Source organism: Physella acuta, unplaced genomic scaffold, assembly GCF_028476545.2.
Source record: "Physella acuta isolate Inbredline_101_S28 unplaced genomic scaffold, ASM2847654v3 ptg000440l, whole genome shotgun sequence".
Taxonomy (NCBI): domain Eukaryota; kingdom Metazoa; phylum Mollusca; class Gastropoda; family Physidae; genus Physella; species Physella acuta.
This window is the reverse complement of record NW_026731959.1, coordinates 325873-352500: the sequence shown is the minus strand read 5'-3', so window position 1 is coordinate 352500 and position 26628 is coordinate 325873. Positions and strand designations below refer to the sequence as shown.

The following is a 26628-nucleotide window of genomic DNA, read 5'->3' as shown; positions in this document are numbered from 1 at the left end:
TGTATGTATGTATGTATGTATGTATGTATGTATGTATGTATGTATGTATGTATGTATGTATGTATGTATGTATGTATGTATGTATGTATGTATGTATGTATGTATGTATGTATGTATGTATGTATGTATGTATGTATGTATGTATGTATGTATGTATGTATGTATGTATGTATGTATGTATGTATGTATGTATGTATGTATGTATGTATGTATGTATGTATGTATGTATGTATGTATGTATGTATGTATGTATGTATGTATGTATGTATGTATGTATGTATGTATGTATGTATGTATGTATGTATGTATGTATGTATGTATGTATGTATGTATGTATGTATGTATGTATGTATGTATGTATGTATGTATGTATGTATGTATGTATGTATGTATGTATGTATGTATGTATGTATGATGTATGTATGTATGTATGTATGTATGTATGTATGTATGTATGTATGTATGTATGTATGTATGTATGTATGTATGTATGTATGTATGTATGTATGTATGTATGTATGTATGTATGTATGTATGTATGTATGTATGTATGTATGTATGTATGTATGTATGTATGTATGTATGTATGTATGTATGTATGTATGTATGTATGTATGTATGTATGTATGTATGTATGTATGTATGTATGTATGTATGTATGTATGTATGTATGTATGTATGTATGTATGTATGTATGTATGTATGTATGTATGTATGTATGTATGTATGTATGTATGTATGTATGTATGTATGTATGTATGTATGTATGTATGTATGTATGTATGTATGTATGTATGTATGTATGTATGTATGTATGTATGTATGTATGTATGTATGTATGTATGTATGTATGTATGTATGTATGTATGTATGTATGTATGTATGTATGTATGTATGTATGTATGTATGTATGTATGTATGTATGTATGTATGTATGTATGTATGTATGTATGTATGTATGTATGTATGTATGTATGTATGTATGTATGTATGTATGTATGTATGTATGTATGTATGTATGTATGTATGTATGTATGTATGTATGTAAGTAGGTGACCCGTCAAAAGAGCGCACGACAAAAGAGCGCCGACATAAGAGCGCAGTCAGAAGAGCGCCGACATAAGAGCGCCGACAAAAGAGCGCAGACAAAAGAGCGCCGACATAAGAGCACAGTCAATAAAAAAAACACACGTTGTACACTAAACGAATATGACATTGTTAACACTTGTTTTAATTAAACGATCGGCGAGAGAACAACGTCTTTATTTATATATTATGGTTAATATGTTATGAATGCAGTTTGAAAATATTTCTAATCCAATTAACATGGAGAATCACAGAAAGTGAAGGTTATTATATTGGTCGAAGGCTACAGATGTCTACAGGACAGAGCAAATGCTGATGGAACTTATTTTTATTTTGTTACATTTAAAATCTTTGTATGTGTTATTAGATTGAGCTTTGAATAATTGGACTTCACGTTGATTGTACCAGTTTTTTAGTTAAAGAAAATGAACAATTAGTTTTTTAATGAAACAATAAAGAGTTAACATCGAACGATGCCTTCTGATCTGAGTCAATTTTCTTGTTTTTATTTATTAAATATGGTTTTTCGATTTTTAGTTTGCGCTCTTATGTCGGCGCTCTTTTGTCGGGAAATTAGTGCGCTCTTATGTCGGCGCTCTTATGTCGGCGCTCTTTTGTCTGCGCTCTTATGTCGGCGCTCTTTTGTCGTGCGCTCTTTTGACGGGGTGCCATGTATGTAAATGTCACCAACTTCGTCAAAGATTGATATTCTGGGGAATCTTTATTGACACTACTGACACGTTGATATAGCCCCGCTGTTGAAAAATATCGTAAACGTCTTATATTATGTTTAGACCTTAATGGCTTTGATAATGCAGTTTCTGAAATATTTTTTTTTCCTCATGTAACATTTCGCTTACTAAAAAAAGTATATTCTTATATGTTTTTTTATTGTGTATGTTATTATTTATATTTTTGTTTATTGCAGGTTAAAAGAACATTTTAAAAAAATATTTCATTGAGTAGGGCCTTCTGTATTAATACTAATGATAAGTATTAGTTACAAGCTTAGTGTAGGCCTCGTACATTTTAATGTTTACTGGAAACTGAATAACATTGCTAAAACGAAATGTTGTAAACATTGTAATTAGCAGAAATTTTAAAAAGTCATTTTTGTTTTAGTCATTAACAATAAGGATCACAACGTTTTGTAGGTTAAATGTCTAGACCATAATCGAAGCAAAAAAGTACTGAAAAGGAATATCTGTTATGAAATAGAAAACATTTTGAAATATATTTGCAATCTAAGAACGAGGTAAATGTAGATAACATGGGCAATCAGCAGGAGTTAATCAACTTAAAGTTAGCCTATAAAGCTAAAGACAACGAAGCTATAAAAATCATTTTGGAAAGTAAAACAATAGTAGATTTGGTTCTTAAAAATGGAATTAATGCATTGATGTTAGCCTCTACAAATGGAGACTGTAAAAGTATAAAAACACTCATTGAACTGGGAGCTAAAGTAAATCAGGCGGATAATCATGGATGTACCGCATTGATGTTAGCCTCTAAAAATGGAGAGTGTGAAAGTATAAAAACACTAATTAGAAAGGGAGCTGAAGTAAATCAGGTGGATAATCTTGGATGTACCGCATTGATGTTAGCCTCTAAAAATGGAGACTGTAAAAGTATAAAAACACTCATAGAAAAGGGAGCTAAAGTAAATCAGGCGGATAATCTTGGATGTACCGCATTGATGTTAGCCTCTAAAAATGGAGAGTGTGAAAGTATAAAAACACTCATTGAACTGGGAGCTAAAGTAAATCAGGCGGATAATCTTGGATGTACCGCACTGATGTTAGCCTCTAAAAATGGAGACTGTAAAAGTATAAAAACACTCATTGAAAAGGGAGCTAAAGTAAATAAGACGGATAATCTTGGATGTACCGCATTGATGTTAGCCTCTAAAAATGGAGAGTGTGAAAGTATAAAAACACTCATGGAACTGGGAGCTGAAGTAAATCAGGCGGATAATCTTGGATGTACCGCATTGATGTTAGCCTCTAAAAATGGAGACTGTAAAAGTATAAAAACACTCATAGAAAAGGGAGCTAAAGTAAATAAGACGGATAATCTTGGATGTACCGCATTGATGTTAGCCTCTAAAAATGGAGACTGTAAAAGTATAAAATCACTCATTGAAAAGGGAGCTAAAGTAAATAAGACGGATAATCTTGGATGTACCGCATTGATGTTAGCCTCTAAAAATGGAGAGTGTGAAAGTATAAAAACACTCATTGAAAAGGGAGCTGAAGTAAATCAGGCGGATAATCTTGGATGTACCGCATTGATGTTAGCCTCTAAAAATGGAGAGTGTGAAAGTATAAAAACACTCATTGAAAAGGGAGCTGAAGTAAATCAGGCGGATAATCTTGGATGTACCGCATTGATGTTAGCCTCTAAAAATGGAGAGTGTGAAAGTATAAAAACACTCATTGAAAAGGGAGCTGAAGTAAATCAGGCGGATAATCTTGGATGTACCGCATTGATGTTTGCTTCTAAATGTGGACTCAGACAGGCGGTTGAAATGTTGTTAGAAAAAGGAAATATACATGCAGTTACCCAACACGAGAGGACTGGAAAAAGCAAAAAAAAAGATGTTACAGTTTTAGTTGATACCATTTGTAAAATTGATACATCGGATTTTGATGGTTTGGATGCTTTGATGTTAGCTTCTATGAACGGATACGAAGAAGTTGTAGACATTTTATTAAAAAATAAAGCTAAAGTAAATAAAGTTCAGTGTGACGGTTTGACATCATTAATGTTGGCCTGCAAACATGGACACAAGGAAGTTGTTAAGAAATTAACAGAAAATAAAGCTGATGTAAACATTGTTGATGGAAACGGATGGAGTGCATTAATGTTAGCATCCAAATATGGACACAAGGAAGTTGTTAAGCTTCTAATAAAAAATAAAGCTGATGTAAATATTGTTGATGGTAACGGATGGAATGCATTAATGTTAGCGTCCAAATATGGACACAAGGAAATAGTTGAACTGTTAATAGATAGTTTTATTAAAAAAAAAAAGAAATCAAAAGAAACTTCAAAAGATCAAAATGAAACTCAAAAAGAACAAAAAGAATCCCCAAAAGAACCAACAGAAACCCCAAAAGAACAAAAAGAAACCCCAACAAATAAAAAAAAAAGCAACTGTAAACTTGATACTACTAACAAAGCTGGGTACACTGCTTTAATCATTGCGTCCCAATGCGGACATGAACAAATAGTAGATATATTAATAAAAAATGGAAGTAATGTTACAAGCATTGAAAACAACGGCAGGACGGCTTTAATGATAGCATCTGAATATGGAAGAGAAAAGGTTTTCACAACTTTAATAGAAAATGGTAGTGACGTAAATAATTTTGATTTTGATGGCAGTAATGCGTTAATGTTAGCCTCAAAAAACGGACACAAAAATATTATACATTTACTAATTGATACAGAAGCTGAAGTAAATAACGCTCGATTTGATGGTCGAAATGCATTAATGTTAGCATGTCATGAAGGACAAAAAGCAACTGTTGAATTACTAATTAGAAAAAAGATATCTGTTAATGCAGTGGACAAACAGCAATGCAATGCCTTGATGATAGCTTCAATGAGAGGATATGACAAAATTGTATCACTACTGACTGTACACATAGAGAAAATTGACGCGTTTGACAAGGATGGTTGGACGGCCTTAATGTTTGCTTGTCACGTGGGGTATGAGAAAGTTGTTGATGTTTTGCTGGGTAAAAATGCTAGAGTAGATGTTAAAGATAAAGATGGATGGAATGCTATAATGATTGCCGCTGAGCGAGGACACGCAAATATCATAGGCAAATTAATAGCACAAAGAGAAGAACTGGTCGCTAAGAAAAACAAGGATGGATATACTGCATTAATGCTGGCTTCGCAGAATGGACATGCCAAGTGCGTAAAGCTTTTGTTACCAAATTCAAACATTAATGATTGCGAAAATCTTGGAAAATGGAATGCATTAATGTTAGCCTCACATAAAGGAAGTTTCAAGTCAGTGGAGCTAATTTTAAACACACCAAATATAGACATCGGTGCGTTTGAAGCTGGGGGATACAACGCGTTAATGATAGCTGCACAGAATTCTGATAAACACATAAATATTGTAGAAGCTCTAATTAGAAGAGGAAGCAGCGTTAATTCGGTAAATCGTAAAAATAAATGTACCCCTTTGATGTTAGCATCAAAAAACGGAAATCAACATATTATTAAATTATTACTTAAAAAAAAGGCTAAATTAGAGGAACAAACAACAAATCGTCTTAATGCACTAAATTTTGCGCTGAGTCAAAAATACGACAAAAATCTACCAAAACACAAAAACGCAGTAAAAGCGCTGGAAAAATGCCCACTAATAAACGTAAGTATTGTTAGCGTTTAAATGTTCATTACGTATGAAATATTTGTGTTAATTAAAAACCAGTATGTTTTAAATGAATCCTAATATATAAAAACCCATGTGTGCACCTCTCTTCTCTCTCTCTCTCTCTCTCTCTCTCTCTCTCTCTCTCTCTCTCTCTATTTGACAGCAACATTTTTAGAAGAACTTAAAGATACGGACTTCTGTTGAAAATAATATGGTGGATACTTTAAATGTGTAAACCAGAGGCGTAGCGAGGGAGGAGGGGGCGGGGAGTGCGGACCGCACCGGGTGACACCATTTAGGGGGGTGACACCAAGGCAAAAAAATAGCAAAATATATAGAGAAAAAATTGAGAGGGGGGGTGCAAATCGAAAATGTGTCCCCGGGAAGGGTTGCTACGCCTCTGGGGGGGGGGGGGGTGGCACCATTAAGTGCCGAACCGGGTGACACCCGACCTTGCTACGCTACTGGTGTAAACTAAATTTTATTTAAGAAGGTAAATAGAAATAAACGAATATTCGAATGTAGAAACACATTTTTCACTAAGCAGCCGGAAAAGTGTTTATTGTTGCAACAAGAACGCATGAAAATGACGTCACATGTCACAAATTTAAACTACGGAAACTACACAAAACTAATGGCGCCATTTTCCAATTTTAGAATCAGAAGAATTATAGGCCTACATATTTAATGTTGCACTAGATTGAGAATTTTTTTTAAATTAAATAGTTATTGGTCAAAACGCAATGTGCTTTACTACACGTAGAATGATATTAGAGACAAACCAGAGAAAAGACTTAATAGCTAAAAATTAGACACATTTAAAATAGCATCGTCTACACTACCTATTAGAAAAACCAAATTGTATACATTATTAGTAAACACAGAAACATAATTATTTAATGCACGCACTGATCAAGAGACTTAAATAATTCGTTTAAAAAACAAAGTTGATCAATGGTATTTATGTTGATGTTTTAAAGTAATTTCTATTACTTTTGGGCGTGAAAATTGTATACATTTTATATCGTACGTCTTGATCAGTATATCTATAGATCTAAATCAAATTTAATGAAACAGTTCATTACTTCATATTCTAAAATTGGAAGATGGCGCCATCCATTGTGTGTCCTTTCCGTAGTTTAAACATGTGTCATCATGTTTATTGCGACAATAAACACTTTTCCGGCTATTTAGCTAAAAATGTAATTCTACAATCGAATATGCCTCTTTTTATTTTCCTGTTTTAAATTAAATTTAGTTTATACATTTATCACATCCAACATATTATTTTCAACAAAAGACCACATCTTTAAGCTCCATATATCGCTTAACATGCAGATCACATCGCCTAAATAATGTTGCGGACAAAGAGAGAGAGAGAGAGAGACAGAAAGAAAAATGCGCACATGGGCTTTTCAATATTAAGAACTAATGTGCCCGTCCCCGCGCGTTGTTACGGTCTCAGAAGAAAGCCTGACAGCTAGGCACAAGATAGGCCTAGGTAAATACCACCCATTTTGAGGCAAGGGCGGACGCGCCTGATTCAATTTCGTGAATGACTATAACACTACGTCTTATTCATATTCTATCGCACTCTTTAAAACGAACGTATGCATTATAGTGCTCTCGGGAATGCCCGGGGAGCCAAATAGCACTCTGTGGGGCACCAGGGAACCCGCCTCATTCTATTTAGCGAGCAACTAGTAACTCTTTGCATCTATAGTCTATCTATAGTTTAAAACGAACGTAGCTCAGAGAACGCGCCTGATTCGATAAAGTCAACGATTATTGTTGCTCATCGTGTCATAGTGTACAGCCTTTTTTAAACGATGGTAGGCTCCATACTGTGCGCAGGGGAATCCAGGTCGCTTCGGGTCTTGTAATAAATGGGGCGCTGGCGGTTGCGCCTCCTGTTGCAATTTAATCGCTGAATAAAATAATACCCCTTACCCAGGTGTATTGACGAATGAAACGTGTAGTAATGCCTAAAAGAGATACAGACAAAAACAGACACACATGCATTGCTTTTTATATATACTAGCGGGCGTTACTGAAGGTTGAGAAGAAAATCTGACGGAATATTTTAAGAGGGTTTCATCAATGCTTTGCTAATCCTATATTCTTAGAATTTTGACCTTGGTTACTAAAACTGAATTATTTAAACGTAAACAATGCATGCGCTTGGGTCATAAATATCGAGTCTCGATTTTACTTACACTATCGACCTGCATGCCCCATGGCGTGCTGGCATAGCTGGCTGTAGGCGTGCTGTATAAAAGCCTTGATTGTATGTTAATCACTCACTGTAATAGTAAGTTAAACACGCTTCGGCGATCGCCCAGGTGTCACTGACTTAGAGGGGTGCTACAAGGAGCCCCTGATTACACTGCAGCAAGGGCGTAGCATAAGGCGCCTGACTCGTGTGCCAGCGTGTCAAAATTGCAGAGTGCTCCTTAAAACTAACGTGAGCGCTTTAGTGCTCAATGAGTATCACTAGGCACCAAGTTGCACCCTACCTGGGCGTGGTGACCAACTATGATACCACATTTTATCCATATTCTATATATATATATATATATATATATATATATATATATATATATATATATATATATATATATATATATATATATATATATATATATATATGTATGTATATGGAGAATTTATTAACGAAAATGCTTTATTAAAATAGAAATGAACAGTAATTGTTATTATTACAGAAAAATTCAGAATCTAAAAGGTTAATTTTAGGAACTACAATAATGCCAGACCCCGTAATGCGAGGGACCCACGCCATTTAGAAATTAAGGTCTTCTAGCAAAAATAAAATAAAACTGATTTTCACAAAACACACTAATGCACTTACACACATGATATAAAGTTATAACTTTTATTAATTGAAAAAAACGAACCTTTTTTCAAATCCCGAACAGGTAGCGATGAGTATCCATGTTTGTATTTTGTGTTTGTATATGGATATATATATATATATATATATATATATATATATATATATATATATATATATATATATATATATATATATATATATATATATATATATGGGGAGCCTAAAAATTTTTTTTGCGGGGTGGCCCTTTTTCTATTTCCACCATTGGTGATAGCGATTGATAAAGGAGAGATGTGATGGTGATGATGAGAAGAACCAGGAACCTGAAGCGGTAAAAAGATTGTCAATGTTACAGCTTAGGAAAATGGGGAGTTTTGGATATCTTTCAATGATTTCAAAAGGCAACATTATTGTAATAAGGAAGACTTGTAGTTTGTCTCCAGACTTCGACCATGGTGGTATATATATATATATATATATAAAGCAGAGTATCATGTTCCGCTTCATGGTAACTGAACGGCTGAAATGAATGCTCGAGTATGGATTAAGGGCGATTATGTTTCGCCTGATCTTTCAGTATCATTAGGTTATACATGATGATGTTACAGTTCACCGATGATACTGTGGCCGACTTCCTGTTGCGATCTCCTCATTACAAGTTAATAAAGGAGGAACTCCGAAAGCCACATAAGATGATGGACTTTCTTCCATTTGGTTTACTAAGTAGTCCATTAGATGCTGATTTCTTATGAACTACAAACCCACTTAAGCCAGATAATGAATGAAATATGCTAAGTAGAGAGAGACTACTGGCAGGGTTTTTGTTTACAATCCGGAAACTAATTGCTTGTTCCATCCACTCATCAACAAGTAAAATATCGGACGATTTTTTCAGACTCTACTCTGTTAACAAGATTTAGTGTCGGGAATATAACTACCACAATCTCTAAGCACACATTTTTACATTATTGGTTATATTTAGTCACACATTTGTCTCACTTAGATTCACACTCGTGTCAAAACGTATTCCCATTCATCTGTCAGGCTACCACATTTTACCTGCTAAATTAGCTACAAGTTTTCATTTAGGGTCATTCACACAAAAACTAAAACGCTTAGACCTCCCCCCTCCCGTTAACTTCCGATGAAACTTCCCACCCACAAACTGCGTGCCATGTTTCCTCTATTACTCACAAAGGTACTCATTTTATAAAATGAGATATTTAATAACCAACTGTGCTATGTTTTTGTTATTAAGTTAGAGCACCTATTTATATAATAATATTGTATAGACGAAATAAAGGCTTTGAGTTTGTTGTAACATAAAGGTATGTTACATTCATTGTAGATGTTCACATGTGCCCAGACACCTCCCCAAACTTCCATATTGATGTTTTGAATAGATGACCACATATTTCTATATTTCTTCAATCTTGTTTCAATATTAACTGAATTTATTGTGACATCTGATTGATCTGTTAAATGATTTTATAGTAAGAAAATAAAAAGACATAAAATGTATCGTTAAACTAGCCGTCGGTACCCGTTATACGTGAATTATAGGCCTACACATTTTTAACGTTATACTTATTTGAGAACATATTTTATAAAATAGTTATTGGTCAAATCGAAATTTGCTTTACAACACGTTGAATGATATTAATGACATATCAATAACTAAATAGCTAAAATTCCGACACATTTAAAATAACATAGAATTAAAACTACCAATATCTAATAGAAAAACCAAATTATATACATTATTAGTCAACACAGCACCGTATTAAATGCACTGTTCAACAGTATGTATGATGTTTTTTAAAGTAATGTGTGATACCTTTGACCGAGAAAATTGTATATATTTCAAAGTGTACGTCTTGCTGAGTAGACCTACAGATCTAAATCAAATTTTAATAGAATATTTCATAATAATTCTAAAATTGAAAGATGAAGCCATTAGTTTTGTATACTTTCCGTAGTTTAAACATGTGACATGTGACGTCATTGTCTTTAGCGTTCTTGTCACAGCAATAAACGCTTTTTCAGTTGCATAATTAAAAAAAAATGTTTTTGAATTCGAAAAAGCCTTTATTTTTATTTTCCTTATTTATATAAAATTTAGTTTATGCATTTAAAACATCCAACATATTATTTTCAACCAAAGTCCGTATCTTTAAGTTATCCGTATATCGCTGAAAATACTGATCACATAGCCTTGAAAATGTTGCATCCAGAGTGATTGTGTGTGTGTGTGTGAGAGAGAGAGAGAGAGAGAGAGAGAGAGAGAGAGAGAGAGAGAGAGAGAGAGAGAGAGAGAGAGAAGTGCGCATACGGGCTTTTATATATTAGGATTTTAAAAACAGCCTAACACATTTTTTTTTTATTACAGGAAAATAATTATTCCCCTGAACAACTAGAAAATGAATGTTTTGCTTTCAAAGTAACAAAAGATATAAAATTCAACAACAAAGATAGGATGGTTTGCAGTTATGATACTTATGGTGATTTAGGCATCAGTAAAAAAGACGTTTTTCATTCTCGATCAAGTAATGAACATTTAGTGTATTTAATACACTGTAATGTGTGCAAGACAAAGTATGTTGGAAGTACGCAGAGGAATGTATTTATTCGAATGAGGGAACATATAAACGATATTAAAAATAATACGAAACCAAACATTATGTTGTACGATCACTTTACAACAACTCACAGTATAGAAGATTTCAGGTTTTGCATTCTACATCACTGCAGAGATGATGATATCGTGACGACGATCGAGGAAATGTATATTAGAAAACTAAACACAAAACTTCCAAACGGTCTAAACATGAAAAGCGCTAGCAGGTATGTTACTTACGTCAAAACTTATAAACTGCATTATACGTTATTTTATATAGAGCGTAAGATTGAATCACCTGCATTATTGTATCAATAACACTTTGCATAATAAACGCAAAGAATAAGTGTCGTATCTTGAACACTGGCGCTAAAAGACTGGGATTAAAGCGATATGCTTGTAAGCAAAGATTTGGTAATGGCCAAACGACTGATTGTTCATACACATTTTATTTGGTAAAAGATTTCTATTACCAATACATGTAAAGCAAATAGTAATTTCTTTGATCAAAATATAATATTGGTTTAATGAATTTAACATAAATATTTTCGAAATAAGAATCATTTTAATAAAAACCGCAATCAGTCTATGTTAATGACTTGATTTAATGTGTGAAAATTGTTTTGTTTGACAATCAACTTTTCTTCTTTTACAGTTGAAAGACTCAAACCGATGTATTCGCTTTATAACAAACACTGTGATGCATATAAGAAAAACAATTAAACAAGAAAAATAAGGCTACAAGAAGTTATTAAGACTTAACGTTGTTTTGTAAAGTTTGAAGAGACTGTTCTATACACATAATACCAAATTTAAAAATAACTAATTAAAATATAAAGTAATTTGTTTTAAGCGAATAAACTAACCAATGTTCTGTAAATGTTGAATACAATCGGCACGCCTTTTTTATTTTAAAAATAGTAAATGTGTAAAGATAAAAGAAAAAAAAACAGAATGGTCGCTCAGGTCAAATATAAATCACAGCCAAATACTTACATATATTTTTATACATGTATGTACAACCCATTTGATTTTTTTGTGTCGTGGTTCGTTTTAGAGTTTTAGTGGCATTCATTGTAACCAAACTTGGATAAAGTATTTGTTTTGCCTACACTTTTAACAAATTGAGAAACTTTTTTTGATATTTTAAATTTAAAAATAAATATTGCTATTATTTTTTTTATTGAACTGTTTTTACTAAAAGAAGACACATTTAATAGAGTACGCTTTTTATTTAGGCCTACTACAAATGTCGCGTTTCTGTTACGTTCATGACGTCTAGTATTGAAGAGTGCAAATGCGATATGTATGTTGTTTAAAAATTGATAAGCTTTTTAATACCTGTGTGATCTTAAAATAATGATACTGCTAGGTATGTATGTTTACTTTAGTTTAATTTAGGCCTACTATTCGACCATAATCATTGTATCCATTATTTTATGTTTGTATCCTTATTTCAATCTAGTAATTATTTTTCGTATTTATTTTAACTACTAAATTAATTTTTCGACACGTTTAAAACATTGTTACGCACTTATGGTTGGTAATATCTTTAATACAAGCTGAGCTAAATGATATGTAGCAAATATTGTGAGAACTCCTAACCTAAATACAATCACTCATTGATCAAATCAATCTACACACCGCTGAGTTCCAAAAAAGGTCTCTACTTTTAGCGATGTGTTCATGCATGATCATTAACCGTCTTGTATTACCCCACGCCGACCTAGTCCATTGTGTTCAGAGATCACTGTCCTATGCGTGTATAGACACAACACTGGAACCAGACGTTTTAGTTTTCAATTTCTTTGCTTGATCAATCAGCCTACGCCTACAAGTTCATGCACGCTTTAGGAATGTTGATCAGTTTTTGTATAATGCGTTGGTACGAGCCCATATACATTTAAATAATTAACATTCGGTTTAGAAAACCTAAAAGTAAAACAATATTAAATATCCCCCTCTTAAAGCACTTGTTTTGTATTTACAAAACAACGAATCAAAAATTTTCAGTTTTCCAATTGTGCCAATGAACATTTTATTTTAATCACGCCGTAAATTTATATGGGGTATGCTGCACACTTCCAAACATCCCATCCCAATATCATGTCCTATAAGATCTAAATAAAAAACATATTTTCAGGACAACCACAGTGTTTTTTTATAAACATCTCGGCTTGATTAAGTTTAGTATTGTTTAAGTCATCTATATATAGTTATGCAGTTTCAATTGTAACTTAATTGCAGCGCTTTATTTAAAATACGATGTAACCCTTCGATTAAATATTGTGATAAAATTTCTAGACACGTTTTTTGTTTTGTTTTTAACACCGTCAATACGTTTATGCAAACACCTTTTCAATAATTGCCCCATCAGGTGCTAGATCATACATCAACAAGTCTTCCACTTCACAAACAAACTGGTACGAAGCCAGTAAACAATCTCTGTGTGTAGACAAACAGCAGCGCTGCAAGAACTTGCGCAACTTACCAGGTGTTGAAATATCTCTGTGGGGGTTGAGTTAAAAGAATAAAAGAACTTTAGGCTACATTGGTTTTACTTGATGGAATATGTCTGTGGTTTGTATGTGAGTGTGTTTATAACGTGTCTGTGATTAGAATGTGACAAAATGTTTGTCAAAATGTGACTGGTCAGAATGTGACTGTGGTAAGAAAATAGCTGTGGTAATAATATGACTTTCCTCTAAACATGCTTTTGTCAAAATGCAAGTCGTCAAAACGTATCAGTTATCAATAAATGTCCTTCGTCAGAATGTGTCTGTCATTAGAGTCACTGTCAATACAGTTAAGCACCTCCGGTTAGATTGTCCCACCAGGTCACAGAACATGCATCAACAACATTCCGCGCCAACGAACAAACTAGGTTACAGCCAGAACACAATCTATTGTGTAGACTGTAGACTGAACAACAGGGACAGATTAAGCTTGAGTAGGGTCCTGGCTAAAACATGTTGGGGGCCCCTATATATACATACACACACACACACACATATATATATATATATATATATATATATTTATATATATATATATATTTATATATATATTTATATATAAAGCTGTATATGAGTGTGTGTGCGCGCAAGTGTGTGTATATTACATGAAAAACGGTTAAACGATAAGTAAACAAATGCTACTGAAAATACGAAAGTATTCTTAGATAGAAAATAAAATGTAAACTGCTGGTATTTTTAGCTAGAGAGTTAATACATTCTTATCTCTTGTGTCACGTGGTTTTCTGAGTTTTTAATATACAAATGAAGGTTGGACATCCGCACAAACACTAACACATATACCGGTCCGCATTCCATCATGATGCGATCTGATAAAATACATTTCAAATGCGGGTATTTTTTTAAATGGAGGGAGGGTCAATAGTATACCTAAACACATATTTCGGTTGCTGTTTGTATATTTTAAACTCTAAAATCAACTAATTTTATTGGTCATGTTTGGACTTTGTGTTATTTTTGTTAAGATTGTCGAGTTTAGACATTAGAGACAACACTCTTTTCCCTACACATTAAAATAAAGGTTTATTAATTAATGCTACTTGTGTATTTTTTCATTATGTCACATGTAGTTTATTTCACAGAACAGACATTTTTACGCAAGTGTTGCACTGCATACGGTGTTGTGAAGGTTTAATCGAGAATGCAGTTCCAATATATTATTGTATAAGTTGTGCAATAATAAAATAATTTTAAAAAATAATAATTTACACATTAAATATTAAACACTGAACATTGTGATATATTTTCAAATTAAAATAAAATGTAATAACAATTAAAAACATGTTGATGTCTGTAATCAATAATGTATGCAACAATATAGTTCTTACCCAATGAAATAACAATAGATTCTTTAAAAACATAAGTAGCCTTTTATTTTTCTAGTATGTGTTCATTTTATTTCAGATAAATACAATACATTACGTTTGATTTACGGTTAGAATTGTAATTAAAAAAATAAAATAAACTGGTAATTTATTTTGTTGGTTTCTATTAATGTGTATTATTATTTGTCATATATATTTATTAAAATGTTTACTGAAATAGTGTCCACCAAGAAGGTTTAGTTTTATTCATTCGAGCAAATTTTGCATTTAAGTTACTGATCTACACCAGGGGTCTCCAAACTTTTCAGTCCGAGGGCCGCATTAACTATCAAATTTCACTTCGAGGGCCGTTTCTTCCAGGCATGTCTTTTATTTTTCTGGACAAAGTTCCTCAGCCATCACCAACAAACGTTTTTTTCCGTGGACAAAAAGATCTCCGCGGGCCGTAGTTTGGAGACCCCTGATCTACACTAAGGTTAAAGTGTTTGAAAATTGTTTTTTTTTCTCCAGACACAATGATTCTAGTCCATAGTTTTATACATGCCAAAAATAATCAATAAATCAATATTGGCTAGGATTGCCTGCTAAAAAAATAAACGAGTAGGCTAGCATATAAATATCGATCTTCGTTTGTTGTTAGCTTAAAACGCGGCAGCAAGCAACTATAAGTTGAATGAGAGACAAATCAGGTAAGACTCTTTATCAGTTTGATTACTTCATGAGTTGAATTATATTTCAATCACATTATAAATACATATCAAGTGGTTTTTTGTTCTTTGCATCTTGGAGAGACAGCTTATTTTAAAATAGCTAATACGTATAATACAATGAGCTGTCTGCATTGTAAATGATTCTTACATTGCTCATGGTTGCGTGACGCTACGTCTTACTAGAATTCATAGGTTCCCAAACGTTTCTGAGTGGTGACCCCTATTTTAAATAGACGACCCTTCGCGACACCCCTGGAAGTCGTGACCCACCGTGTGGGAACCAGTGCACTATGGATTATGGGCTATTATAATCCTTTATTAAATAGAATCAGAAGTGTCCTCCGGCGCCCCGGTGGGAGGGGAGTATTTGGCGTTTAACACGCATAATAATAGAAAAATGAAGATGGTGTTTTATTATTTTCATATTTTACATGATCTAATCAGAAAGTGAATTCGTGCGTCTGTAAATAAAACCTTATTAAAGCGAACAGGTTTCGTCAGTCATTTTGATCTATACAAGAGCATATGAAAAAATGTGCATTATTATATTATACTATAATGAGCACCCTTTATAGCTCATGATAATAGATCGAGGGAGATAGGGGTAATGTTATGAATTTTATTAATGGGATGCATGGGTATGTGACCTACTTAGGTCTGTTTGGCTTTATGTATATTTAACCTCCTGAGTTATGTATTTGTCCTTGGGAGAATTGTCAGTTCACTGGTACAACCCGGTCAACTGAACGCTGTCACATCATGTGATTGTAAGTTTAATCCCTGGCAGAACCTCAACCAATGGACTTGCGACCGTGAGGATCCTTGACTGACCCTCAACCAATAGTCGTAAGACTTTTGAGTTATTTCCCCTTACTCTGAGTTGTATTTAATCACGGGATTCTCAAGTCCAGAGGCCGCCAGATTGACCTAGGGACCAGGAGAGGTGTGCCTGTGGTTAGGTACGCCATTTTGCAGTATTGTTATTTTGTGACATGATTTCACCTTTTGTATAAGGAATTATGTGACTAGTTGTAGTTTACTGAATTTGTGTTCTGGTGTATTATTACACCTTTTTGACTATCGGTGATAGTTTAACCTGTATAAGGATTTCTATTGTAGTAGAGGCAAATTGTCTCTCCTTGGTCTTTTGTTGTGGTTATTATGAGGCCAGTTCAGTTGTGTGTATTAATGATTTATCACAGCTGTGATATTGTGACTTTTCTCAAACTGTAAGTTGGAGTTGAGTTCATTTATATTACACTGAGAATCTGTACATTTTGATCTTACCTAGTGTCATTTTCTTGTACATAAATTAAAAAGGTATTCATAGTTTAAGGCGTGTGAGTCTCTTTGATTTGTCGTGATTTACCCCTAGACTGCATTAACGAGCTCACGGCAAGTTGTTGAGATTCCGTTACAACGTCTTCTATCGGTACCATACCAAACGAACCTGGGGCGTCCGCTTCCTCCGCGGCTGCCGGAGGTCGGACATAACAGGTATAATAGTATGTTTGTTGTGAAAGGTTTTGCATAATAAAAGATGGTGAATTTATGACGCGGTAAGAAAGAAAGTTACGTTTTACTTTGGTATCGTTGTTCCTTGCGGAGAAGGGTAGGATAGTCTGTTTTATCGAAATGGGAGAGGATAATATGGGCTACTTTAATCGTTTACTTAATCAAATAGGGTACGTCCTCCGACGTTTTGGCAATTGGCATGTGTGCGATTTGCCACCTTTTTTTTGCTATTTAATTATGGTTATGGTTATGGGCATGGTCATGGTCATGCTTAACCGACCCTACCACACAGACTGCCTAGTGTATTGGGCTCATTAAAACGAATACTGAGTTACACGACCGTGCCTTTGAAGTTTGACCGTTGGATCACGTCTTAAAGCTGACCTAATAAACGGACTCCAGGTGCAAAGATAGGGAAACTGGGTGGCAAACTGCACCGCCTTACTGCCGGGGAATCGCCCTCCGAAATAAAATATTAATGGCCAATACCTTCCCAAAAACTCTGAGTTTCTTTTATGCACCTTTTCAGAAAAAAATGTCTGGAATAAAAACACTGCCCGGAGTATTCTCAACGAGTTTGCAATTGGCGGTTGGATGAAAACCAACAACTTATGGTGTTAGTAGTTCCATATTGATTGACGATTAATTAGATTAAAAATGAAATATCATCTAGGAAAAACCTTGACGAATGTTTGACTTCGCTTGTTGTGAAAAAATAATTCCAATATATTATTTGAAGAGACCAATACAACTGATCAAAAAGTATTTAAATATTTGTCAGAATGGATGATATAGGAAAATGGCGGAAACTAATGAGAGATGTTAGAAATGGAACAAAAATAAATAAATTGCAGTTACCCAAAAAGAAATCTTTGGAACTTGTAGATGGTGACGGGAACAACGTTTTAATGGTTGCAGCACAAAACGGCCATTATGAGTTGGTAATTTTTTTTATAGGAAAAGTTAAGATTAAAGAAGAAAACACAATTGGAAACAATGCATTAATGTTAGCTGCTAAAAATGGACATACTGATGTTGTAGAACTTCTTATAAGACACAAAGGAAATGTAAAAGCTTCTAACCGTCATGGAAACAATGCCTTAATGTTAGCCGCAATGAATGGGCATTTAGAAGCAGTTATACTTCTTATTAAAAAGGTTAATATACAGGAAACGAACAAAAATAAAAACAACGCTCTGATGTTAGCGGCTGAAAAAGGACATATTGATATAGTTGAGCTTCTTATAAATCATAAAGGAAATGTAAGAGCTACTAACAACAACGGAAACAATGCTCTAATGTTAGCAGCTGAAAACGGGCATGGAAACCTTGTTGAATTTCTTTGCGAAATAAAAATTGGGGTTAGAGCTGTAAATAATAATAAACAGAATGCATTGATGTTAGCCGCTAAAAATGGACATACTGCTGTTGTGAAACTTCTTATAAGACACAAGGTTGGCATTAAAGCTACTGACTGCAATGGAAACAATGCTTTAATGTTAGCCGCCATAAATGGAGATTTAGAAACAGTGAAACGTCTTAATAAACTGGTTGACGTTAAGCAACAGAACAGCGACGGAAACAACGCTGTGATGATAGCCTCTGAAGGAGGATCAGAACTTATAATAAAGCTTCTAATTAGAAGAGTCGATCTAACCGTAGCTAACAAGCAGGGTAAGGATGCTTTAATGATAGCTGCTGAAAACAACTGATATTGCGAAGATGCTACTAGATAGAATTATTAGGAAACATCATGTTGGATACAATTACCAGAAAGCATTAAATGTGGCTAAGAATTCTGGACATCAAAACATCGTTCAGTTAATACAGAATTATTCAGATGTTGCAGTAAGTATATATTTTTTATAATTGGATAAAGTTTGCAATAAAAGTTTCAATGTTTAGAGTTGATAAATAGTTTATGTTATAACTCGGGATGTGCCTGTTACGATTTGAGAACTCATATGAATGGCGCTGTGACATCATTATTTAAGACATGAAACAATGTTTCAATAAATTCTTTAGTGCTAAGTAATTTATTAGAGTTAAACATACCAAAATCCATAATTCGTCGTATCGCTAGTTGAGGTATATCTTTATCTTATAAGACACAATACAGGATACCAATAATAATCATAAACAGCTTCAGTAACCAAATGCATATCACATCGAGGATTAGTTACCATGAATTCTTAAATCCATAAGCAGGTAGGGCCTACTAAATACATAAGAAAAAAATCGAAAAAAAATCAGTCTGCATCATAATTCTTACCAACACAGACCAGCAACCTTGAAAAAAAACATTACTCAGCAAACCATCGAGTTACAAGAAATAAAACCGGCCTCATCACTCTTAGTAACAAAGGCATAATCAACGCTCCCCCCACCCCCTTCGAATTGTTGCCGGGTGGCGACACCTAATTATCCAGGGGAAAAAATCAACTATAACGCTTAGCTATTGGGTTCATTCCCACGCCAACGAAGTGAAACCTCAAACATCAAATATAATACTTAAAATAACATACCATAACACATATCAAAAGTAGATCATAGTGACAACTTACCATATATTATCATCGTGTCGATATAATAACAAAGCCCTTACACCTGCGTATCGACAATACAACTCTAACACTATCAATCATCACTAAGCGTACTTATATAAAGTATAAACATCGCTATAAAATACTATAATATGCTTAAAAATCGAATTACCCGTTTAATTATTATAATTATTATTCTTACTAATGCGTTATACAAAAACCAGCACATACCTACTACTAAAACATTTGAAGGGGTACTACCTATCCAGATTAGAAAACCAGACCCTACATTTAAAAAGACGTCACACCTCAGACAAGTTTTTGTCTTTTAAAACAACGATTTCGGCTGAGCATGGGTCTAACCAAACTATCCTTTTATATGCTGGGGTAAAAAAAAAAACAACAGGTCAACTTTACTTCACCTGCCCAGTGTCCCGCCAATCAGACAAGTTTTTGTCTTTTAAAACAACGATTTCGACTGAGCATGGGTCTAACCAAACTATCCCTTTATATGCTGGGGTAAAAAAAAAAAACAACAGGTCAACTTTACTTCACCTGCCCAGTGTCCCGCCAATCAGACACGTTTTTGTCTTTTAAAACCCATATAAGGGGTCTGACAACACTATCCCTTCATTTGCTGACGTCATATGTGATCTCTACACCTACCCAACTCTACTTCACCTGCCCTGTGTCCCGCCGATTCTCAAACAACGTGTTTTTATCGTTTGAAAAAAAGATCTCTGCCGAGCAAGGCTCTGACCACACTATCCCATTATATGTTGAAGACAAAGAAACAGGTGAACTCTACTTCACCTGCCCCGCATTCCGACAAGTTCCGAAGGCAACTTTACCATTTACATCCAAAAAAATTAAATTGTAAAAAAACCCGTGCCACCCGCACTACCTATTACACTAACACCTTAGCAATCTCGGCGATTTTTAGCTTATATTGTACTTTGATTTTGCGTAAGATACTTGATTTACGCTAATAGGCCTTAATATTATTTCAAATTAAATTTTAACCTAAATTAGCCAATTCCATAGCTAATACAAAGACCAAGCTATTAATCACAATTTAATTTAAATACGTTAATTAATCGTTTGATATATTCATGCGAAGATTAACCATATTAATTATAAACGTTCAGAACAATGACTTTACATTATAACAATAATGGCGCCTTCCATATAAGATTTTGTTGCCCATTCTAAAGTTTAACGCATTATAAAGCTAATTGTTGTCGGCTGTAGCTTTAACAATACGTCCGTTTGCTATTTTTATTAGGTTTCATTATTATTATCAATTTTCACCAGTTCTTTTAATTTTAGTATACAATAGCCTAATTACGTATTCTACAGCTCTACACATATTGCAGATTCTATCCTGTAACCAAAAAGACAAAAAAAAAATAAATATTCAAACATATTAACAAACTTGAGTTTTAGTAGTATATAGACGTAGACGTAGACGTAGACGTAGACGTAGGTGTAGGTGTAGGTGTAGGTGTAGGTGTAGGTGTAGGTGTAGGTGTAGGTGTAGGTGTAGGTGTGGATGTGGATGTGGATGTGGATGTGGATGTGGATGTGGATGTGGATGTGGATGTGGATGTGGATGTGGATGTGGATGTGGATGTGGATGTGGATGTGGATGTGGATGTGGATGTGGATGTGGATGTGGATGTGGATGTGGATGTGGATGTGGATGTGGATGTAGATGTAGATGTAGATGTAGATGTAGATGTAGATGTAGATGTAGATGTAGATGTAGATGTAGATGTAGATGTAGATGTAGATGTAGATGTAGATGTAGATGTAGATGTAGATGTAGATGTAGATGTAGATGTAGATGTAGATGTAGATGTAGATGTAGATGTAGATGTAGATGTAGATGTAGATGGAGATGGAGATGGAGATGGAGATGGAGATGGAGATGGAGATGGAGATGTAGATGTAGATGGAGATGGAGATGGAGATGGAGATGGAGATGGAGATGGAGATGGAGATGGAGATGTAGATGTAGATGTAGATGTAGATGTAGATGTAGATGTAGATGTAGATGTAGATGTAGATGTAGATGTAGATGTAGATGTAGATGTAGATGTAGATGTAGATGTAGATGTAGATGTAGATGTAGATGTAGATGTAGATGTAGATGTAGATGTAGATGTAGATGTAGATGTAGATGTAGATGTAGATGTAGATGTAGATGTAGATGTAGATGTAGATGTAGATGTAGATGTAGATGTAGATGTAGATGTAGATGTAGATGTAGATGTAGATGTAGATGTAGATGTAGATGTAGATGTAGATGTAGATGTAGATGTAGATGTAGATGTAGATGTAGATGTAGATGTAGATGTAGATGTAGATGTAGATGTAGATGTAGATGTAGATGTAGATGTAGATGTAGATGTAGATGTAGATGTAGATGTAGATGTAGATGTAGATGTAGATGTAGATGTAGATGTAGATGTAGATGTAGATGTAGATGTAGATGTAGATGTAGATGTAGATGTAGATGTAGATGTAGATGTAGATGTAGATGTAGATGTAGAAACAACGTATATTTATGAGTTTGTATAATACTAAAATTGTTTTGTTTGCACGTTTTAGTTGTTCTTTTTTACTCCAAAATTAGGTTTCGGCTATACATCAAACACGTCGTGCTATAAATCAAGAGGATAAACACACGTTAATAGCAAAGTATGAAACGCTGCAAGATGTTGGCGTAAATCACCACACTATTCAGTCAAATGAGAACATAAATGTTATTTATTTAGTTTACTGTACCATGTGTGATAGGCAATATGTAGGACTTACAAAAAGACACGTATTATGCAGAATGAATGAACACTACAAATTTATCACTAACGGAATTGAAGAGCACAAACTGCTGTACGTGCACTTTCGTACAGAACACACGATGGACAACTTTAGATTTTGTATATTGCATCGCTGTGAACAGCAAGAAAATATACGTACAATAGAACAGCAATATATTAAGGATCTTCGAACACTAGAAGAGTTTGGTGGGCTTAACATGATAAGTATGAACCTATTTTATTTTCTGCTTACTAACTAAAATGTGTGCATTATTGGATAACCAAATTTTCTCCTTTGCTATTAACATAATTTCTAAACTTTTTATAATATGTATAGCATTAGTCTTCTCGTGTATTTCCTTTCTTGAATACATAGAAAATTGCGTATAAAATGTAAATGCAATAAAAGCTATTTTCCTATTTTATGAATCTTTAAATTTTATAACTTTGATGTTATATTAGTAATTTTAGAGAGCATGTTTAATGTCGTTATAAATTAGGATATTCAAAATCTTGAACAGTAATAGGTACATTTTTCTTCTATGATAATATCTGGTTGATGTAGATAAAAAAAAAGATAAAGCTGGTTGATACAGATTTTGATTTGAAGAAATATAGCGAGCTTAAAAATAATATTTTTTTAATGGCTGATTATGCATTTAATCAATTGTGAATGGTTTTAAACAATCTTTCTAAAACACAATTAAACATGTTTCACGACGTAAGACCCTTTATATTTTAGTAAGAGTAACATACAAATAAAACAATGAAAATCACATTTCAGACAGTGTGCAGTGAATTGTCCAGAGTTCAGAGATTATTTGCAAGAATGTTAAGCGGACCTCGGAGCAGTAAATTTTATCATTTTTTTTTTTAAAATTTGATCTGACTTAGGAGCGGGTAAACACACACTGTTGAAAGCTCAGACAAACAGTGAGTATCAGCACATAAAAATATAGACTAACTCATTGAGCTAATGTCGAACAGTTGTTGGATGCAAATTTGTTTAACGTATTTAAGTGCATCTTTAACGTACTTGATATCATCTAATGCAGTCATTAGTTCGTTTTAAAATTGTGATGGTTTATGTTTATATGTCGGTTTTTGTTACTCTTCGCGGAGTGGTTTCGCAGTGGGGCTTTTTTCTACATCTTCATAAAGGTCATAAAGCATAAAAATGTGTTTTAAATGTTAACCTAATTTTGTAAGTGGGTACGAATTTTGTAAAATAATGTTTACAAATTCCGAATTTAGCTTTTTGTTTTCATTTTATACAGGCAGATGCAATTCTGATTCAGTTACAAGAATACTAAATGTTTAATCTTAATAGACAATTAACACTGTCTTTCGAGATAAATTAAAAGATTATTAAATTCAAAATATTGCTAGGATAATTAGATTATAATGACGATACAAATCTAGCGACGACCGAATTTAAGTTTAAAATACACAATTACATAACAGCAGCAATTAACGTCGTAATCGGTCGGGGGAACGTTAAGCTCTTGGTTGCTCAACCGAAAAAAACTCGAATTCGAACTCCCGGGCATATGGGGCTCGATACCTGGGGACAGCGACTCTTGTCGGAAAGACAAATCTAAAATAACCAACTGCTGTCTTGTAGTTTGCTCTTGGTAGGTAGAAAATCCAGAAAGAAAAGCGAGCTGAAATCGGAGTCAGCGGCCTATTCGGTGCATAAAAGGTTGACACGTAGTACTTAATTCTAAATATAAAGTTCCCTTTCAAGCCTGACGGTCTATAGGGCACCTGAAGTAGAGTTCACATGTTTCTGTGACCTCGGAATATGAAGGGATAGTGTGGTCAGCACTATGCCCAGCCGCCTTTACTTACCCTAACGTGAGTTAGGTACCTATCAGAGCTGGGTGGACTCAGGGATGGTCTACCTACTTTAATCTGGATTCGAACTCAAAGACTTAATCGTAAGCAGTCAAGCTCTCTACAGCTAGGCCACTCCTTCCCTCTACTTAATTGTATTTTGGAGGGAATGTCTTCCAGCATTAAATATTAAGAATGCAGAAGAAGGTCCGAAGAGAATATGAATGGTATCTCCAAAACTTATGAGTTCGGACCCCGGGAAAATGAGGCTCATTATCTGGGGACAGCCAGTTAGTCGGTAATGTCTGAGGCAAGAAAGCTAAGGACAGCAACATGTCTGGATTTTTTTCAATCCAAGCTCTTTAAAGCCAAAGAAATGTTGACATTTTGTACCTAAATATCTGGGTAGGAATTCCTATTAAAACATTAAAAAAAACAACAACAGAATAACAGAAGCCGATTAAATATATGTTTAATAATATAGTTTAGTATGCTTTTAAGTTGGTGTTACATTTTGTTTTGTGTTCAATCATTAAATCATATAACAACTGTACTAGCATTACAATAAAATATAAGTATTGATTACCAATTTTATTTTTTAAATTTTAGACACGTTTAAGATTGTTAAAATCATAAATACGTATTGTAAAAATAAAATATCCACGTGTGTATATATATATATATATATATATATATATATATATATATATATATATATATATATATATACATGTATGAATTTATGAATGCGATAAGCCGTAGGTGGTTCTGGCGGCGAAAGATTTTGGGAATATAGGGTCGACAAAAAGTCTGTCGCCCAAAGCAAAACCAGATAGGGAGCTGAAACATCGGAATCCGATGTAAACCAGACAAATCAAATTAAATAGCGAGGGCAATTAGATGATACAATTTCAAGATGTTCCATCTATGTAAAATCCGTTGTAATGGAAATTGATAAACCAGACAATCAAAAAGATATGATCTTTTTTTGGTTATGAAAATCCTGACCATAACCCCACACACTGACTACACTAACGGTGACACCAAAGGTAACAAAGGTAAGGATATCATGGCTACCTCTCCCATAGCAAGGTGATATGAACATGGCTGTAAGAGGGTGTTGTACGCCAATTAAATCTGCAGTTGCAAAAGGAATATAACATTTCAAAAGATTATTTGCCGGCTATTCTTGAACGCATACGTCAATGATATATCAAACGAGACAAATGTAAACGTTGGAGATGAAATCACAATCAAAGAGCTGAATACCGGGAAACAAGAAGTAGGTATCATTTAGCGGTCAAATCTTTTAGATATATATGCTCTAGACGACGTTGTCATTGATTTACGAATATTCCCACACAAAGACATTATCAAGACTAACTCATATCTCCTAAAAAGTACTTCACAGTTACCCTACAGAATATAAGAAGTCTCATTGGGATTAAACAGGCAAAGTCGCTGAAATGAACCAAAGCGCAAATATGAATTTATTCAACACGCCTTGCACCAGGCTAACAAACACAATACCTAGACAAGCTTACATTGTACTCCCCGACAAAATAGAAAAGTTGGTAGGCGAAAAAGAAACATTCAAAAGTCCAGTTGTCAGAGAAGCGCAAGCAGGCTGAATGTAAAAGACTCGTCTTTGGGGAATCGCAGAAAACCGAGTACGACGGATAAGTCTAGAAGCGTCCCTATATTCCGAAAGCATTTCAATAGGATGACATTTTGTGGGGATGGCATATTATAGGGATACCAAATTTTAAAGTTGTCATTCAGATATACCGTATTGTAAATATATCATATATACATATTTTATATGGTGGAGGTGGCACATAATAGAAATGTCAAAGGTATCTATGTCTTACGGTTGAGTTGTCAAAACGCTAAGATGTCATTTCATTAAAAGATATAATAAATTAAGAACTACATTTGTAGGTGCTATCTGATTTCGTAATAACTCAATTAAAACAAAAGCATACGATAAATTGGAATTAAACTTTTTTTTTAATGTTACGTCTCTATGTTTGTATTTTGAGTATTAATCTGTCAGTTGCTTAAAATGGCTTACTTATATAAATTTAAACATTTATCAGAATTACAAGAATTGGTTAACCCCCTTATTGTATAACTCATATTTGTCTCCCTTAGCGTTTGTTTACTTTCTTCCCTCACTTCCCTTCCCACATCTTCACAAATTAGCAGTACAAGTTAAACACAACTTACAAGTGTCCACAATTTAATTTGTAGATATTTTAGTAGTCGTCCATTATTATATTTTTAAGGAAAATAATTTAGTTTCTCCTTTAAAAGGAATTTTCATTTAAAGCTTGCATTTTTTACAACTTTGTTTACAACATATTTTTTAAAAACTTTTCTTCCTCTTT

General features: G+C 33.9%; 2 protein-coding genes across 2 annotated transcripts; both read left to right on the top strand.

Annotated features, from left to right (window-relative positions):
- Positions 1 to 2356: 2356 nt before the first annotated feature.
- LOC131943076 (ankyrin repeat domain-containing protein 50-like) lies at positions 2357 to 13479 on the top strand. Its single transcript, XM_059303086.1, has 3 exons — positions 2357 to 5260; positions 10726 to 10852; positions 13331 to 13479. The coding sequence occupies exons 1-3, from the start codon at positions 2357 to 2359 to the stop codon at positions 13477 to 13479; spliced, it is 3180 nt and encodes a 1059-aa protein (XP_059159069.1).
- A 4340-nt stretch (positions 13480 to 17819) lies between these two features.
- LOC131943075 (ankyrin repeat domain-containing protein 50-like) lies at positions 17820 to 18749 on the top strand. The gene has a single exon (XM_059303084.1). It carries the CDS (start codon positions 17820 to 17822, stop codon positions 18747 to 18749), a length of 930 nt encoding a protein of 309 aa, XP_059159067.1.
- The last annotated feature ends 7879 nt before the right edge of the window (positions 18750 to 26628 follow it).

Excerpts from the sequence above, each read along its gene's own strand:
- LOC131943075 (XM_059303084.1), top strand. The coding sequence starts at position 17,820 with ATGGATGATATAGGAAAATGGCGGAAACTAATGAGAGATGTTAGAAAT.
- LOC131943076 (XM_059303086.1), top strand. The coding sequence starts at position 2,357 with ATGGGCAATCAGCAGGAGTTAATCAACTTAAAGTTAGCCTATAAAGCT. Across the intron at positions 5,261-10,725 it reads GAGGAAGCAGCGTTAATTCG|GAAAATAATTATTCCCCTGA; the intron begins GTAAATCGTAAA and ends TTTTTATTACAG. Across the intron at positions 10,853-13,330 it reads TTATGGTGATTTAGGCATCA|GTGCTAGATCATACATCAAC; the intron begins GTAAAAAAGACG and ends TTGCCCCATCAG.